Source organism: Ursus maritimus, unplaced genomic scaffold, assembly GCF_017311325.1.
Source record: "Ursus maritimus isolate PB19 unplaced genomic scaffold, ASM1731132v1 scaffold_16, whole genome shotgun sequence".
NCBI classification, from domain to species: domain Eukaryota; kingdom Metazoa; phylum Chordata; class Mammalia; order Carnivora; family Ursidae; genus Ursus; species Ursus maritimus.
Genome location: NW_024424008.1, coordinates 12,984,629 through 13,004,238, shown reverse-complemented (window position 1 = coordinate 13,004,238; position 19,610 = coordinate 12,984,629). Strand labels below are relative to the sequence as shown.

The 19,610-nt window shown below is 45.4% G+C and overlaps 1 protein-coding gene across 1 annotated transcript in view; it reads left to right on the top strand.

Annotated features, from left to right (window-relative positions):
• TENM4 (teneurin transmembrane protein 4) overlaps positions 1-19,610 on the top strand; it is a 220,777-nt gene that overhangs the window by 180,802 nt on the left and 20,365 nt on the right. Inside the window, exons 20-21 of the mRNA XM_040630912.1 lie at positions 1,004-1,881; positions 15,108-15,280. Coding sequence (XP_040486846.1) covers positions 1,004-1,881; positions 15,108-15,280 — 1,051 coding nt within the window. The remainder of the gene's footprint in view (positions 1-1,003; positions 1,882-15,107; positions 15,281-19,610) is intronic.

Sequence of the window (19,610 nt, the reverse complement as noted above, 5' to 3'; positions counted from 1 at the left end):
CCAGGAGGACCTGTTCTCTGAGGGGCAAGAAACCATTATCTCAGAGTGCACCTCCGTGTGCACGGGAGCCAGCCAGGGCTCTTGTTTCAATGCAGGTTCGGGTTTAGGAAGCCTGGTGAGACCTGCCGTCCTGCATTTCTGACCGGCTCCCGTGCGATGTGCCGCTGGTCCAGCAATCACACCTGACAGAGAAAGGATTCCTTGTGATTCCCAGTCCCACGTTCGAATCACCAGAAAGCTTTTGTAAGCCTGCCACTGCCTGAGCCCCACACTCGGGGCTGATTTCATTGAGCAGAGGTGGGATTTGGGCACCAGTGCTTTCTAAAGTCACCACAGGTCCTTGGAATGTGTGGCCAGATTTGAGAATCACTGGTCTGGAACTGTCAGGGGCCGTGGCTATTTTGTCTTCACATCCCCAGCACCTAGTCATGGGTTAATCCATGAACCCAATGGGTTGAGATGCTGTCTTTCATACAGATATTATATCATCAGTTCATGTAGACATCTGAACAATTCCTGCCTCAGCCTCCAGACTCCCTCCCACCTCCATCACATTAGCGGTCATTTTTTGAGCGCTTATCGTGGGTCAGGCACTTTGCACTATTGTCAGTCCTATTTTACAGATGTGAATACCGAGGCTCAGAGAGGCAAAGTAACTTGCCAAAGGTCATAATGGTGGGGCTAGGACCTGAACCTAGGCCTGCCTGGCTCCCAAGTCTATCTCCTGTTTACTTTTTTTTGTTTCTTCGCCTTTTTTTTTCCTTTATATTCCCTTCTTTGTGTTCATGAGTCTAATGGAGATCATCAGGTGTCTCAGTGACAGCTCTTGCATGTTTCACTCTGATCAAGAGGCTGACATCCGTAGTTGATGACAAGCTGTCGTGAGATCAGGCAGGACAGTTGTGAAGGCACTTGAGACGTTCTTTGGAGCTATACAGGCTGGGGGAGGGTTAGTGGTGGGCACCCTGCCAGGCGTCTGAGTACCGGTTGTCTCTGTTGGCAGGTTCGCCTGGAGTGGCCCACAGACTTAGCCATCAACCCGATGGACAACTCCCTCTACGTCCTTGACAACAACGTGGTCCTGCAGATCTCTGAAAACCACCAGGTGCGCATCGTCGCCGGGAGACCCATGCACTGCCAGGTCCCCGGCATTGACCACTTCCTGCTGAGCAAGGTGGCCATCCACGCAACCCTGGAGTCAGCCACCGCCTTGGCTGTCTCACACAATGGGGTCCTGTACATTGCTGAGACCGACGAGAAGAAGACCAACCGCATCAGGCAGGTCACCACCAGTGGAGAGATCTCACTGGTTGCCGGGGCCCCCAGTGGCTGTGACTGTAAAAACGATGCCAACTGTGACTGTTTCTCTGGAGATGACGGCTATGCCAAGGATGCAAAGCTGAATACTCCATCTTCCTTGGCTGTGTGTGCCGATGGGGAGCTCTACGTGGCCGACCTGGGGAATATCCGAATTCGGTTTATAAGGAAGAACAAGCCCTTCCTCAACACCCAGAACATGTATGAGCTGTCCTCACCAATTGACCAGGAGCTCTACCTGTTTGATACCAGTGGAAAGCATCTGTACACCCAAAGTCTGCCCACGGGAGATTATCTGTACAACTTCACCTACACTGGCGATGGCGATGTCACACTCATCACTGACAACAATGGCAACATGGTGAACGTCCGCCGGGACTCTACCGGGATGCCTCTCTGGCTGGTGGTCCCAGATGGCCAAGTGTACTGGGTGACCATGGGCACCAACAGCGCACTCAAGAGCGTGACCACACAAGGACACGAGTTGGCCATGATGACATACCATGGCAACTCTGGCCTTCTGGCAACCAAAAGCAATGAAAATGGATGGACAACATTTTATGAGTAAGTATCACCACAAGGGCATTTGATGGTTTTGTTTCATGAGATGTACGATTAGAGGTGAGTTGGGAGACTGTTAATTTTTGGATAGATTTCATTTTGGCTCAGAATTTGGGACGCAGACCATTACCTACAACGTGTTCTGCAAGTTCATATCACAGACGATTGCTGCTAGGAAGGAACCTGATATAGTGGGAAAGGCATGAACATTAGGAGACTTGGTTTGCGTCTCTCTAGGCCTCTGTTGCCACATCTGTACAATGGAAATCTGCCCAACATCCCCCAGGGAGGTAATGGAGATGAACCGTACTTCACAGAGTGCTAGCGTCTTCGGATGACCACTTCCAGAAAACAATGGCAAGTTCCATGTAGATGAATTGCCCACGTAATCGAACTTTACATCTTCAGGCTTTGGAACTTTTTTTTTTTTTTCATTTTAACCATTTGGGGTGGAACTTAAGAAATGCTTTCCATGCCTCCCTTCTCATACCCATTATAGAGCCGTAATGAAACCTTTCTCTTTATGAGTCAAGATCATTAATAAGGAACAACTGCAATTGCTTATTACAACGGAAGGGAGGGCACGAGGCTACAGAACCCTTCCCTCCTGCCCAAAAAGGGTTACAACCTGTTTTGATAAGCTCCCATGTGGCAGGGTATCATTTTACTGCTTCCTCCCCCAGTGTGGCACTACTGTGTCACTTTGTGTTGCAGTCGTGGCACCCACCACAAGGAGCTCACTTCCCTTCCCCTCCTCCGAGGTAGGGCTTCTCGAACGGTGTGGTCAGAAAACCAGAAGTTCAGCTTATTCCGTCCTAGCCAGAATCAGAGACGTGTGTCTGCGCACTTTCTATAGGAGCTAATGTAATGAATGGACTTTGTACCTTCTCTTTTCACCACTTAGATTTTTTTTTTCAAGGGCTTAGCCATGTTCCAAACAACTGAGACTGCTAAATATGTGACCGTTAAACAGGTATGCAGGAGGTAGGGAGGAAGTAGCCTTGTTGAGCATCAGAGATGGGCTAGCAATCACACTGCTGCACTTAATCCTCATAACAGCTCTGGAAGATGAGTGATAGAATCCGTTTTACAGGAATAGAAACTGAGGCTCAGCGAGGCTCACCATTACCTAGTGAGAACGCGGCAGAACCGGGATCAGAACCTAAGTCTGTCTGATGCCAGGGCTCCTGCACTGTCAGCTCTGCCCGGCTGCCTCCTGCTGGGTTTGTTAATCCCAAATGAACTTAAATCCTTGAACTGTAAATTTTTCTCAAGCTTGATCAAGCGTCCGTTTCTCATAGTCCTGGAATCCAAAAGCAAAAGATCTTTAATAGATTTTTAAAGACAATTTGCACCCAAAAACTATCACGGCAATTTGTACAAAGTTCACTGGCTAAATTCCTGTCGCCAAACAAGGGCCTCGTTAATTACAAAGAAAGACAAAGATCCAGGAAACAGCAATTATCTCGATTAACTCATTGAAATGGAAATACACTAAATAATTCAATTTTCCTCCATTGCCCAATGGAAATCTCTTATACGTTATTTGGCTGATACAGGGGTTTCTTTGTCAGAGCAAGTCGGCACACTCAGTTCCCAAGGTCACTCCTTCAAATCCCAAACCGAATGCTTACATATCACTGCAACTGTTGCTCTCGACCAACCCTGAAATCTAAAACCATTTCCTATGCCTCCACCAGGAAGGATCCCAGTCCCTGCCCCCTGTCTTCCTCGATGAAATGTGTAGACATAGTTGCTTTATGAAGAAGAGAAGTAGTATATAATCACTTGTTAGAAAATGGCATTTGGAATTCCAAAGAATCCCCTGAGAATGGAAAACAAAAGCCCCCAAATTAAAAGAGAAACGTACTTATCTTGACATCCTACTGTGTGCCAGGATCTTTCCAATTTCATTTTCACAGCAACCTCAGACCAGAGAAATTCTCATCCGCAGTTTTTACAGAGGAGCAGACCGAGGCACAGAGAGGTTAGGAAGCAGTCTAAAATTCCACAGTGATGCATCGCAGAGCCAGAACACAGATCCGGGTTCTTTCACTGACACTGAGTAGGCGCACCTGAGTTCTCTGTGGCTTCTCTCTATAGTATCTACTTCACAGGGTCAGTCTGAGGCTCCAAATGTCAATGAGATAAACTATGGAAACGCGATGTCTTACTCATCAGCAGTTCTCAACTGATAGCTGCTGTCGTCGTCATCATCATCATCATCCTCCTCATCATTTCAAGCAAGATGAGTGGACGTACCAGTAATTGCAGAAATACTGTTTGGGCATGAAATGTAGTACCCGGGAGCAGCAGCAAGTAAACTAGCCAAAGGAGCAAACAGGAGATATCATTAAAGTAGGTAGGAATTAGAACTTACACTACAGGAGCAGAATCCAATGTCAAGTCTGAGGGATCAAGGTAAGGATTAGGAAAGGGGTCCGGTCCCTGAGAATATCCAAACTGGGCTGGAAAAAGGCATGCAGGTCAAGGAAAAATGGTTTAGCTCAGACTGTGAACAAAGCCAGGGTACAAGATAGCTATTTTCGCTGAATGTTAGCCATGTGGCTCAGGGGCTGGCTGGCTGGTTTCCAGACCTAGGTTTCAACCAGACAGAACTCAAGCTTCCCCTACCCTATTTCAGAGCTGTTGTGAGGATCAACAAACTAAATAAATACGGAAGGTAAAAATACTTGCAAACTGTGAGGCTCCCAAGAAGTAAGGATGCAGTGTTATCATTATTGTGGTGTTGCTTTTTTCTTTTCTTTTCTTTCTTTTTTTTTTAAGTAGGCTCCACACCCGGCACAGAGCCCAACATGGGGCCTGAACTCATTACCCTGAGATCAAGACCTGAGCTGAGATCGAGAGTCGGACGCTTAACCGACCGAGCCACCCAGGCACCCCATTATTGTGGTGTTTCTTAACACAGATTCTGACAGATTTTGCCAAAGCGCCATTGCTCTAGTGAATTTTCTACTTTTAGCTCTGTGAGGCAGTTTAGTGGATTCCAATCCAAACACTCTAATATTAAAAAAAAAAAAAAAGAATCAGCCCAGGCTTGCCTGTAACATGGGCTGTTATTGAAACAAGTTTTAAGTTGGCTTTATTGATCCTTTCAACAGATTAAATAATACATCTAACATAAACATCACACGCTGCAGAGCAACCTGACTTAGAGAATTCACAGTTCTGGGGAATGAAGGTTCCCTTCTTCCCCTCAGCCCACAGGTCTGCTGGCAGAAAACCTCAAAGAACCCTGTAATGCCGTCCTCATCTTCAGTGTGCGGCATCGTTCATTTCAGACTGGGCTCCTGGCCAGATGGCGCTCAGTGGCTAAGAAAATGGCCTGGTGAGCATGAGGCAGGTTCCAAAATTCGCTTGCCGGGTGGTGGGCATGAGCAGCTGGCTGCCCGAAGTTTCACAGGGTAAGTGGCTCTGGCATCCCTTGGTGCCCTGTGACAGCTCCTGTCATAGTTCTGCTCACGCTAAATACTGGGAGACCCTAACTGATGTACTCTGTCTCAAGCTCAGGGCTTGCCACCTAGGAGGTTCTCAGTAAATATTTTATGAGTGAAATGTAAATACAGGGAAGGGAAATAAAGAAAGGGGGAGAAACACGCTATAGTGGGAAGAGTATCAAATCCCAGCTCCAGCATTATCAGCACATCCAGCAGGACACAGAACTCAACTCAAATGGTTCAAATGAAGACACTTGGCTTTGGGGGTTTGCTGGAGGATGTAAGAGCTAGAAAGTGCACCATTCCCAAACTTACAGTAGGAATAAGCTAGACAAATGGCAGATTCATGAGTTTTCCTTAAACTCCTTCTCAGAGGTCACAGGGCAACCACCTAGCCAAACGCAAGGAGAGAGACTCCTGAGGAGAGAGATAAGATGTGAGCACTGGCTTACTGGGGGGGTCAATGCAGCTGGCCAGACGGGTTTAGCTAGGGGGACTGGTGAATTTATGAAGGCTAAGTGTATCCTGACAAGAGAGTCTGAAGAAATTAGAGGCTGCAGAAACTGGGTGGGAGAACCCACATCCTCTTCATAACCTCTCTCCACAGCCCAACCAGGTACTCTCAGAGAAGAGTAGAGAAAGATGTAAGAAAACGTCTACTATGGTGGACTTGGGGGAGGGGCACAAATATCTGCCAGTTGCGCCCAGACGACTCACCTTATTCCATATGGAACAAAAGTCTTAATCTGTGGGGAGAAGGGCACTGGTGGAGACCCACTGCCCCTGATGAGGGAAGAGAAAAAATTTTTAACTTCTCTTAGGAGGGGAAAGGGATATGTAACGGGCCAAGAATTACAACAGGAAGAGAGACAGAAGGACTGAAGAGGCCACACTTTTGAGACTCGGGGGCACATGGATAAGAGTGGGGCTTGCTCAGAATAATGGGGAACTCTCTAGCTCACCACCCACTGCCGCCACCGTTTAGCTAAAAAGCCAAACACAACAATGGAAAGAGATAAAAAGAGAAACAGAACTACTGTGAAAGAGATAAAAGAGGGACAAGAGCCTGGGAAGAGATCCTCCCTGAGGCATAGCACAGACAGGGGACCTAAAGCTTAGGATGGAGTTGACACTGAGAAAAAAAAAGTCCTCTGACAAACCAGTTTTAGCACCCTAAACACAAGGTATTGCTAGAGGAACGTAAAGCCTGTAATGCACTAAAGTTAGCCAGAGAAACATCAAACTTCAAAGCCAGCCCAAATCCTAACTAAGTTAACTCATACCCCTTCACTGAAGTCCTAGCAGAAGGAAATTCATACCCATTTCCACGCATAAAGCCTGTTACCTCATTCTCTGCTACACAAGATGTCCAACTGAGCATACAAAAAAGCCTAGAAAAAGCAACACACTCCCAAGAGACAAAGGTATCATCAGAACTACACTTAGATATGACTCAGATGTTGAAACTATCTTTCAGGGGATTTAAAATAACTGTAATTATGTTAAAAGCTTTAACAGAAAAGGTGAACGATATGAAAGATCAGATGGATAATTTCAGCAGAGAAATGGTAACTATAAGAAAAAATCAAATGGAAATCTAGGAACGAAAACCAGTTACAGAGATGAAGAATGCCTTTAATGAGTTTATCTGACACAGATGAAGAAAGAAGATGGGTCAATAGAAACTACCCAAACTTGAAATACAAAGAGAAAAAAATAGTGAAAAAAATACAAAACCCAGGCATCCAAGAGCTAGGAGGCAATATCATCTGGTCTAATACGAATGCACAGATCTGCCTTGACTTACAATGGGATTACGTCCTGACAAACCTATTGTAAGTTGAAAATATTCTAAGTCAAAAATGCATTTTATATACCTTGCCTACCAAACATCTTTAGCCTAGCCTACCTTAAATGTGCTTCAAACACTTACATTAGCCTACAGCTGGGCAAAAGCATCTAATACAAAGCCTATTTTATAATAAAGTGTTCAATATCTCTGTAATTTATCAAATACCATACTGAAAGTGAAAAAGACAATGGGTATATGGGTACAGAACGGTTGTCAATGTATTGGTTGTTTACCCTCAAGATTCTGGTGGCTGACTGGGAACGACAGCTCGCTGCTTCTGCCCAGCATCATGAGAGTCATACCACGTATCACTAGCCTGGGAGAAGATCAAAATTCAAAGTATGAAAAAATAAAAATAAAAGGCCAAAATCAGTTTATTCTTTTAAAAAAAAGTTCAAAGTATGGTTTCTCCTGAGTTCATATCACTTTTGCACCATCATAAAGTCAAAAAATCATAACCCAAACCATTGTAAGTCAGGCACCCCCTATAATTCAAATTCTAAGAGAAGAGAAAAAGAACAAGGCAGAAGAAATATTTGAAGAAACAATGGTCAAGAATTATCCATAAGTAATGATAGACACCAAATCACAGACCCAAAAAGTTCAGAAAACACCAAGCAGAGTACACACACACACACACACACACACACACACACACACATATATATATATATCTTAGGCGTATATTCAAAATACAAAAGAAAAAGAGAAAATCTTGAAAGCAGATGGAGGGGGAGGCATTTTAGAGCAACAAAGATAAGAATTACAGTAGCCTTCTCATCAGAAAGCATGCAGGCTAGAAGACAGAAATGCTGAAAAAACAAAACAAAACAAAAACAAAAAAACCCTGTCAACCCAGAATTCTATACCCAGGAAAAATATCTTCCCCATAAAGAAATGTTATAGAGGTAGAGGCAGGGATAAGGGAACCAACAAAGAATGGTGAGGCACGCAGACACTAAAAACAGTGAACAACCAGGACCGACCCTGAGACTCAAGGGCAAAGTGGGGCAGGAACAGGAGCACCCAGTGGGAGCCATAACCAGGAAGAAGAAGCTATCTCATAGAAACTATAATCATGGACACATGCAGCCACTATTAGAAATATGGCACCAAAGGAGTTAGGGAGTAAGGAAAACTTCTCCTCCTGACCTCCAGTCTCTTGCCAGTGCCTACCATTGACTGAATCCAACCAAAAGCAAGCCAGAAGGGGGGGCCCAGTGCCAGGGTCTGTGGGGTCAGCTCCTGTAGGCACAGAGAAAAACAGAGAATGGACCTGAGGGGAGAGAATGACCAGCACAGACACTGCTTGGCTCTGTGACATTGTACACAAGTGGCAGAGCCAGGATTCAATCGCACACCTCCCTGAATCCTTTCCACCAGATGCACTGCTTCAAGTACAACATCAGCAAGAGATAAGACCTACGGTGGTAGGGTGGGTCAAATCTTAGAAATCCCAAAGGCTAGAATTCATTGGCGGGACTTAATTCTGTAGGGAACAGGCAGGAGGTATAAGTTTCCATTGCAGAATCCAAAAAGTACCCAGCTCTGGTCCAGTTTTGGAGAAGATCATGATGTAGGAATGCCATCTCTTACAGGGACCTGAGGCCAAGGGAACTATCATGTGCATGGGCTGTGAATCCTGTTTATTCACAGAGGATGTGGTATCCAATTCCTCTCATTCACAATGGTGGCATTTGAAACAATCGTAGATGAAACTCAAAAATCACATCTTTTTTTTTTCCAACTAAAAAAATCCCAATCAGCAAAAGTTAGTATCAGAGAAGCAATTTGGCATTTTCCTCACCAGCTACAACATGGTAAGTGGCTTGAGATGTGAAATATTGAGTGTGAAGAAGAAAACCTTGCAATGTGTGTGAAGATACCCTTTAGCGATCCTCTTCTGAGAGCCAAGTTCACAGCAACTATATGAATGTTTTATGTGTTTTCTTTCCCCATTCTCCAAAGATGCTCCAGGAAAATGGAGTGAAGAAAAATCCATGGAAAGAAATAATGAAAAGCCAATCATCTGGCCATCTTGATCATACCCCCTAGATGGGGGGTTGGCATCACTACAAAGTCAGTTGCAGTGGTATCAAAACAAAGCATCTCAAAAACTGTCCGTTTTCTTAACCCATGTGAGATTTTCAAACAATTTTTCCTTTAACATAGTGATGAACACAAAGGTTTTTCCCTGAAACAGCATCACTCTTAGGGGAAGCTTGATGAAAGCACACAGACTTTAAGGTCAGACAGACTTGACTTTGAATCTGTATTCCTCAACTAGCCGTGTGATCTTAGGCAAGTCAGGAATCCTTCCTGAGCCTCAGCTTCACCAGTTGTGAAATGACAATAATAATGCCCACCTCAGAAGACAGTGATGAGCATTGTCCTCGGTACCTAAACGGGTATCAATGTTCGTGAACTTTCCCTTCCTCATACGGAAGGGGGGAGGGGAAAGGGGTGAAATTCTTAGTTTTTCTCAATCCACATCTTGAAAAAACAATAATAGTATCTGTTGTTTATTTACTTATTCACTCATTCATCTAAGAAATATGTATTGAGTACCTTTTATATTCTGGGTACTCTTGTAGGCATGAGAGCACAGACAAGGTCTCTATCTTCATGGATCTTATATTATAATAGGAAGAGACAGATAACAGACCAATAAACACATAAGTAATATAATAAGTACAATGCAGACAATAAAATAAGGTAATGTGGCCAAGATGGGAGGACCCATCTATTTCAGGGAAAGCCTCACTGAAGTGATAACATTTGAACTGAAATAGGAGTCATGAAAGGAGATAGCCACACCAGGATTGGAGGGAAGAGCATTCTCAGCAAAAAGAACAGTCAAGTGTGAGCACCCCAAGCCTGGCTTGAGCTTGGCGTGTTTGAAGAGCAGATGTAGTGGAACACAGGAAGGATGGAGGGGTCGGGTTCAAACTGAAATCAGAAAGAGAGGCGGGAAGAAACAGGTCCTTCAGCCAACATTCATTTACATTATTGAGCATCTACTATACGCCAGGCACTCTTCTAAGTTCTGGGATCAGTGACCAAAGGCCCTTCTATCAGGGAGTTGACATCCTAGGGAAGTCAGTCTCATGGGGTCCTGCAGGCCCTGGTTAAAAAAAAAATACATTTCACTTTAAATAGGTCACCTTGTTTGAACTTCCCAGTATCTTTCTCAGATAAGTGTTATAATCACATTTTATAGAGAAGAAAACAGAGGCTCCCAGAGGTTATGGTATATGACCTGCCTGAAATCGTATCATTTGTGATGTGATGGGGTTGATGGTTCGTGGGAAAACACAACTGAGTGCCCGTCCTCTAGGGTTGCAGTGCTGGCAAAGGTAGAGCCTAGTCAAAGCCTAGAACGTCTGGCTCCAAGGACTTTCCTGTACCAACCCGTTCCTTCCTCTTGGTTTGAAAGAAAGAAATTTGCCAGTACTTTAGGTAAAGCCAAAACAGACGCAACTGAGCCATTGTCCAGAAATCTCCCAATCATGGGGTCAGGGCTTGAGGCAGCCACTTGGAATCCAGAGAGGCCCGCGAACTGTCCCACCTCATTGGGTGGCACCAACCTTCTTTCTCTCAACAGCTCTGTGGCAGGAAGAGAAGGACTCCACAGAGTGGGCAGGGGGCACAGGTGTTCAGGGCCCCCAGGATGGGCAGTCCTAGTTCCTCCCCACAGAGGAAGAAGCAGCAGTGTTCTGATGGGGTAATCACAGGTATGGATCAGGCCGCAGAGAGATCCAGTGGCGTTTCCCAAGCTCTGGAAGGCACTGAAATGAATGAATAAGAGACAAGAAAATTCTATAAATTGGCTGTTCTATTTGATGTTCATTTAATTAAGACATTCAGTCCCTCTAATGGAAAATGTGAGGAGTGGAAATTACTGTTTTTCGGCCATCTCGTATAAAATGAAAACCAGATCTTGAAGGCATGAGGCTTTTCATTGTATCTTCTTCAAGCTCAATTTAATTATGTATTACAGGCCACCTTCAATAATAATTACGATTGTCTGCCTTTATGCAAAGGCTCTTTCTGTCTTGGAGACCAAAGCTCCGGGGAGATGCCTACAGAGATTGGTGAAGGACCATTTAGTGAAAGCAGTTGTTTCTGTATTTGCACGTTCAGCAGATGTTTATCATGGACCTACTGTGTGTCAAGCCTCTGTCAAGTCCTGCAGGAGACAGTGTTTGAATGAATCATGGTCTCCCCTTTCCAACAGAGCAGCAAAGGGGCCTCACATAGCCAATCATGTATTCATTTATTTGTTCAAATAGCATTCCCTGCCCGTCTTCTCTCTGCCAGTTGCAATGCTGGGGAAGAAGAGATGAACTGAGAGCCAGTCCTCCAGGGTCCCATTGCTGGCAGGTGGTAGACTCCAGATTCCCAGCCTGTCTGATTCCACAGTCCTGTCCCAACTCAAACACTCCCAGCTTGTACATGGGCTGTTACAATGCAGGGAACCCATTCTGTAAGGCAGCTGTGCCAGAGTATCAGCCGGAGGAGGGACGAGAGAGAGACCAGGGAAGGCTTTACGAGGCGGCATTTGAGCAAGGTCATATTAAAGTAGTACTGAAGTGACATCTGCCCCCTAACCTGTGATCTCCCTATCAATACTTATTGGTAAGACTCTAAAACTCCTTTTTAAGTATCTTGCATGGCATAATAAAATCTTTTGTATCTGGTTAGATCAGGAAATTACATAGTCTAAGTAAGTCGTCTCAGTAAAGAGTATGTACGTGGATAACAGGTGTTCAGAGAACCAGACTAGAACAGCATACCCATCCCATGAAACTATTGAACTGGAATGGATCTTCCCACTGATTTAAGATGACTCAGGATCTGACAGGACTCAGCCTACTCGCAGACCACAGATATAGCCAAGATGACCAGGGCAGAGCCAGTTTGGGGGTCTTGATTTAGGGCTCAGAAATTTGGGGTACCCTAGTAATATATACTGAAAAGGCCTGGAGATTGTTGTTGGCAGATGTCCTATAAGTGAGACTCTTCCATAAATGTCAATAATTTATTTTTTAACTGAGGGTTTTAGAGGGGAGGGGGGTGGGGGGATGGGCTAGCCCGGTGAAGGTTATTAAGGAGGGAATGTATTGCATGGAGCACTGGGTGTTATACGCAAACAATGAATCATGGAACACTACATCAAAAAAAATTAAATTAAAATTTAAAAAAATAAGTGATAGAGAAAGAGAGAGAGTGTGCGCGCATGTGGCGGAGGGCAGGGGGCAGAGGAAAAGGGAGAGAGAGAATCATAAGCAGGCTCTACACCTGGCACAGAACCCAATACAGGGCTCCATCTCACGTGCCTGAGATCACGACCTAAGCTGAAATCAAGAGTTGGACACTTAACCAACTGAGCCACTCAGGCACTCCATGATGCCAGTAATTTAAAAGGGCCTCTTCCCCAAGATGGCCATGCTCATGAGCTCTCTGTACATGGCATTATTTGGGTGGTCACTTTTCTGATTATGAAAATAATCCATGTTCATTATTTAAAAATCTTGGGAATATAAAATATCACCTGTAATTCTACCTTCCAGAGATAACCACTCTAAACACTTTTGTGAAATTCCTTCCTATTCAAATTTCCAGCCGCCATAAAGAGTTGAAAAGAACACCACCTCCCCTAGAATTAAAGGGAGCAGAGCTCTGAGAGCATCTCCAGGACAGAGAGGCTTTAGGACAAACCTTCCAGATCTTTATCCCAAGACTCACCCTCCTTCCTAGCAGCAGTCTCTAAGAATCACCTCTTCACCCAGCTCTGAGGGGCACCCTGCACCTGTGACCCTCCAGTCCGGTTTATAAGCCACATCATCACCCTCCCCGTTGCCAGACTGATGCTTTCTTACAAGAACCTGACTCAGTGCTATGGAAGAAAGATGAGAAATCATGACAAGAAGCAGGTTTCCAAAGCCCTTTAAGGTGCCTATAGGAGAGCCAGAAGGATTGATACAGCCCACACCCTTGCCCCGCCAAGGCCAAGCCCGAGTTGTGTGTTAGAGATCCCTGTGCTGCTTGTCCCCCTTCCTCAGACGATAGAAACAGAGAGATTCAACTGATCCCAGAGTTGGTCTTGGGTCAAGGACTTGGATGAGTCATTCAAAAGACCTTTAACCAGCACCCCGTCTGTGGCAGACTGTGCCAAGGACCGTTGGCATCCAACGTAAAGAGTGCCGTGGTCAGTCTCAGGCACAGGGACAGAAAGAGTTGGCAGAGGGCAAAATCGATGCAGCACCAACATCTGACCTTGGGCAGAAAATGGCTCAGCAAATTTCAGCCTAGTCTCACCTCCCAAGTCTCACTGTAGTCTTAGAAACCACAGCACCCAGGCATCCCAGCGGGAAGCCAGGCACAGCTCAAGGATCATGGGAAGAGCCAGGACAGCGCTAAGGCCTTCCATTTCACCATCTTTAAGTCCCTCGGGGCCCAGAGGTCAGCTTTAGTAAGGGCAAAGCAGGGGCAAATGTCCAGTAGGGAGACCCGGAATCCATGGAGGAGACCTACAACTCAAGCCGTGCACCAGCTTGAGCGTGAGCAGAAGTCAGAAATACTGACATCTGGATGAAGACCTTTTTTTTTTTTTTTAAGATTTTATTTATTTATTTGATGGAGAGAGGCAGCGAGAGAGGGAACACAACAGGGGGAGTGGGAGAGGGAGAAGCAGGCTTCCCACTGAGCAGGGAGCCTGATGCGGGGCTCCATCCCAGAACACTGGGATCATGACCTGAGCCGAAGGCAGACGCTTAACGACGGAACCACCAAGGTGCCCCTGGATGAAGACCTTTTTTCCTATTCACACACAAGTGCAAAAAGGCTATTAAACCTACCTTTTTACACTTCAGCCTCCCACAATTAAAAATTATAACTGAAGTGTTAACAGCCTGTTCCCTGCCATCTCCCGACCACTCTGCCGCTCGGAGAACCCACGCAACAGACACTTGCAAATGGACAGCACAGAAATGCTGGGCGAGGGCAGAGAAGCAAGTGGCAGCTTGGAAGCAGATTGATCTGAGCTTGAGTTTTGACTCCACCACACTTCTCAGTTGTGGGACCTTGAGCAGGTGACTTCACTTTTCTGAGCCTCCTCCAAAAGAGATAATTTGTACCTTTTAGACAAGTTGCAAGGAGTGAGCGAAAGAAGGTATGAGAAGCGCAAAGCTGTGGCATGGTAGGTGTTCAGTAATGGTAGGCATTTCTTTTATTATTCTCAGGAATGGAAAAGAGAATTAAGATTAAATTGTCATGCTTCCGAAAGCCCGCACCAGAGCAGAGCCGTGAGTTGTGACGACTGCAGATACGTAGCTGCTCGGTGCTGGCTGTGAAATCGAGATGGGAAGGGGTTGCAAGAGCCCATCCGTTTAGCCTCCTTATGTGGTAGCAGGATCCTGGTTTGGGTTCAGAGTCCCCTTACCCCAGGGTCTGTAGCTTTGTAGGAAGCCCCATCGCTTGTGTTGTTCAGGAACAACTGTATACGCGGTCGTCGGGGTTTTGAGAGGGTATTGAAGCATCAGGTTTGGCCCCCTCACCTCTGGGAGTTCCCCAGCTCTAAGACCACAGGTCAGTGGTCCCTGATGGCCCCCATCATCTCACCCCGCATGGGCGGCTACTAGTTTGTAGCCACAGGCCACTGCCACATGTTCCCCACAGGACAGGGGTGATCGTCTCCACTTTATGGAATTAGCAAGTCATTTGCCTGTGGTCAGATATCAGCAGGTGGAGTCGCTTCCCGAAAAAACCGTGTGCAAGGAGATGTAGAAGACACGGCAACGTATCTAAGCAGAGAGAAAAGCAGAACACGCCAAACTGTGGCACTGGGCAGAACATGCCAAGTTCCAGCAATAGCACTATTATATTTCTGTTACTCAGAGCCACCCCTTGGTTTTCAGGTATGACAGCTTTGGCCGCCTGACAAACGTGACCTTCCCTACTGGCCAGGTGAGCAGTTTCCGAAGTGATACAGACAGCTCAGTGCATGTCCAGGTAGAGACCTCCAGCAAGGATGATGTCACCATCACCACCAACCTGTCTGCTTCAGGTGCCTTCTATACACTGCTGCAAGGTAAGCCAGGTGGGGGGCTTGGGGACCTCGAGGGAGAGGGGTGAAGGGACCCCTTTGGAAGCGGGTGATATCAGAAATGAGCTGCTACCGGAAACGCCCAAGCACAGGAAAGCGTTAGGACTGGTTTCTCTCTGCATTGCCCCCTAATGAGCAGAACACAGCAGCCTGCGTCCTGTATATTCTTTCCCAAAGCTGCAGGATAACAGTCCATTGTCTCATCCCGTTATCATCAGAAGAGTAGAGAGTACACTAGCTGCTAATCCAGGTGACCTCACTATTCCACCATTCCAGTGGTTCCCAGATTAAAGACTAACTCTCACCCTGGTGCGGGTGAGGACAAAGGACAATAATTACACCTAATCATGAAACCCTTTCATGAAGAGACCCTTCTTCTCTGCACCCATCAGACCATCCCTGGTACGCGTTGACCTTTTAGCTTTAGGTAAATCACAGTGATAAAACCTTGCTGTGAACTAACCGTCTGCCTCAACTGTCCTCATGGGACATGGTGACCCAGAGCGGAGCTTGTGGCTTTGTTGGTTCTAGTAAGCATGAAAAAGAAAGAAAAAGAAAAAAGCTGTCACTAGGGAAAGCTTTGCTTAATTGCTTTTCCCCCACCCTCCTGATGGCTTGTGGTACTTCTAAAAGCTTTGACACAAGTAGCGAAAAGAGCTTTGGGCTAGGCTCAGGGACCCAAATTCTAGTCCTGACTCTGCCGTCATATCACGGGGGCCCTCAGTTTTCTCCTCAAGGAAGCAAAAGCAAGTTGAAGCCATGTTGAATGGTATGAGGCAAGGCCAGGAGCAGAAGCTCTGGAGTAGACAGGCCAGGGTCCCTGTGCCTACTGTGTCAGTTCCTACCTGTGCGAATTGGGCGGAATCCCTCTTTGCTGAGCCTCCGTCTCTGCGCCTGGGAAACGGGGCTGAATTACGATGCCTGCCTCATCCGTGTTGCTCAGACGATCTTCTGACACACTGCACATAGAGTGACCACCACAGGCCTGTAGTAGTACTCAGTACCTGTTGGATTAGTGAACTAATTACTTGATAACTGGCACTTCGGTTTACCATAAGAAAATAACTATATATTTTCACAATCGCTTTTCTTCCCAAACGTAATCCTGTGCCTATAAGGAAGCTCAGAGAACAATAGCCATTCTCGGTCAAAGAAAGAGAAACGATACCCTGCAGGTCCTTCCCCACCAACACCTGTAGCAGCAGGTTGGGACACACCCCGGGTATTTATGCTCTGACTGGGTTATTGCCACAGGAAGGTACCAATTCCGAGCCAGCCACGTTCTGCCTGGCCAAAGACAGCAGGGCCCCTGATGGCTCAGACATCTTGTCCTTCCCAGGGGTTAAGAACTTTCTTCTCCACTCCACGCCTCTGAGCTGGCTTGTGGCATTTTTCTCAAAAGTTACTGCAGCCTTTCTTATATTTAGGCAACTTTTTAAATTCAAAAGCGCCACATTTCCTCACTTTTAAAACATACCGTCAATTTAATAGCAACTTTCCAGCTTGGGGAGGACGGGAGACCCGCTGTTGAAAATTCATACAAGGACTTAAGACACATTCCAATTTCAGAAACATTAAAGTGGGAGGAGGAAAACGGCCTCTCGGAATCCAGGAAGTGTGGCACCTGTGCTTCCTTTTTGGTCCCCCTGCCAAGCTCCCTGTCCTTCTTTCATACCAGGCTTAGATGCTCCATTTGGCAGCTGCCTCGGTAGTCCTCGTGAAAAGCTCTTCCAGCTTCATCTTACGTCTGAACTATGGGAAGAAATAAGAAGCAGCTGCTAATGAGGGGCGGGCTTGGGGAGTCACAGCTCACATTAAAGGGGATGGTTTGAGATGGGCCTCTACCAGACACCATTCCATCCACAGTCACCGTTAATGGACATATGTGCATTCAGCAAGAAGCAGCTTTAAAAGATAAATTGACACAGGCTTTTTCGCCATTCAAAGGAAGTAAAATACAGGTTGCCAGTGAATAATACATAGCAAGTTTAAGGCAGATCTTAGGATTCTGTGTGTGTATGAGAAAGAATGGGAGAAGGATGGAGGGGGAGGGAGTGGCGGAGGAAGGGGCTGATCTGATGCTGTTCTCGCCCGGAAGACTCAGCGAGGGTTTCCTACAAAACTACACCTGTTGTTGTTGTTGTTGTTGTTGTTGCTGCTGCTTGCTTAACATAGCCTGTAATATATCTCATTCAATCCAGCAAATGTTTACTGAGCACACACAATAGTAACAGTGATAGCTAACATTTTGGAACACTCATTAAGTATAAAGTAGATTTTTAGTGTTTTACATTCATAGTCCCGTTTCAGCTTGCCACAACCCTATGAGGTATTATTAACATCTCCATTTTCCAAAGGAAGACAGCAAGTCACTGAGAGGTTAAGTGGCTTGTTGAAAGACACACTCCTGGTAAGGTATTTAGAGCCAGACAAAGAGGCTCCAGAACCCATTCTCTTAACCACTGATCTAAAGGCCATGGGGAGCTATTGAAGACCCATGATCAGTACTAGAAAGTTCACTATGACAGATCTATGCAACGGGGTGATGGAGATAGAGGAGAGAGGACAAGAGGTATACATGACAGTGACAAGAGGTATACAGTACAGTGCCAGGCACATAAAACTAGAAATAGCTGGGGCGCCTGGGTAGCGCAGTCGTTAAGCGTCTGCCTTCAGCTCAGGGCGTGATCCCAGCATTGTGGGATCGAACCCCACATCAGGCTCCTCTACTGGGAGCCTGCTTCTTCCTCTCCCACTCCCCCTGCTTGTGTTCCCTCTCTCACTGGCTGTCTCTCTCTGTCAAATAAATAAATAAAATCTTAAAAAAAAAAAAAACCTAGAAATAGCTAACGTTTATGTAATACTCAGTACATGCCCAGTACTACTGTCAGCTCTTCATATTCATTATCCCGCTTAATCCGTAAGAGCACGGTTATTATCCCCAAGGTCCAGATGAAGAACCAGAGGCATGCAAGGTTAAGGAATTTGCCAGAGAGAATGGCAGAGCTGGGACTTGAACCCTGATAGCCCAGCTCCAAAGGCTGTGCTTTCCATCTCTGGGCAGTTGTCGTTTGCACAGCGGGCCCTTAGGTGTTTGAGAATGCCTTCATTACCAGAGTGGTAAGCCCTGCACCCCCCAGCTGCAGGACCACTAGTGAGGCCCGTAAAGAGGCTAAGGAAAGAGGAGGCATTCGTTCTGACCAAGGAACTGGGGAAGCTTCTGGGAAGAGATGACAATTAAGCAGAGCCTTGAAGGGAGGACTTGGGCTGGTGTCTATTAAAGAGGGGCGGGTGCAGACAGAAGCACCAGCTGAGGACGGACAAGAGGCAGAAGACTGCAGCACAGACTCAGAGATGTTTCCATATCTAGAAAAGAACTGTGTGCATTTTCCAGCTGAAATTTACTCTTCTCCAGAAGTTTCTTTTTAGCTAAAGATCCTAATTTAAATGTTTTAATCAGGTTTAAAATTTCAAAATCAGGTTTATTTTAAAATCATTGGTATATCTATGTGTGTGTGTGTGTGTGTGTGTGTGTGTGTGTATGACAGTGACTTAAAACACACATATGTTTAGCATTTTGCCAGTGATTTTGGTATTGGAGTTATTTCTCACCTTGTTATAAAGAATATTGTTACCCTGGTGTATATTAAGAACCTTAAAAATGTTCAGTCCTTTGTTCTAGTAACTTAACCCAAAATGAAGACAATGATTTATCCAAAAAGTATATTTTTTATGAGACGTAATTCACATACTATAAAATTCACCCTTTTAGAAAAATGAAAAATATACAATTCACCCTTTTAAAGTATACAGTTCAGGGGGTTTTAGCATATTTATAAAGTTGTACAACTATTAATGCTGTCTAATTCTGGAAATGTTTTATCACTCCCAAAAAGAAAGCATTAGTGGTCCCTCCCCATTCTACCTTTCCCTCACTAATCTACTTTCTGTCTCTATGAATTGGGCTATTCTGGACATTTCATAGAATGGACTCATTGATACATCATGTGGTCTTTTGTGTCTGACTTCTTCCACTTAGCATAATGTTTACAGTATGTTTATTTGCAGTGTTAACTTTGTAATTTTGAAAAACTGGGAACAATATCTCCTTGAAAGTTGGTTAGGTAAATTATGGTGTTTCCATATAATGGAATACTAGGCAGTCTTTAAGAGAAACATTTATGAAAAATATTCAACAGTATAATACCACGATCACTGAAAAACCATAAGCAATTACTTCGAGGTATCAGTATATTCAGAAATATCCTAAAGTCTAGGAATATACAAAATATTGACAATGGCTTTCTTTGGGTAT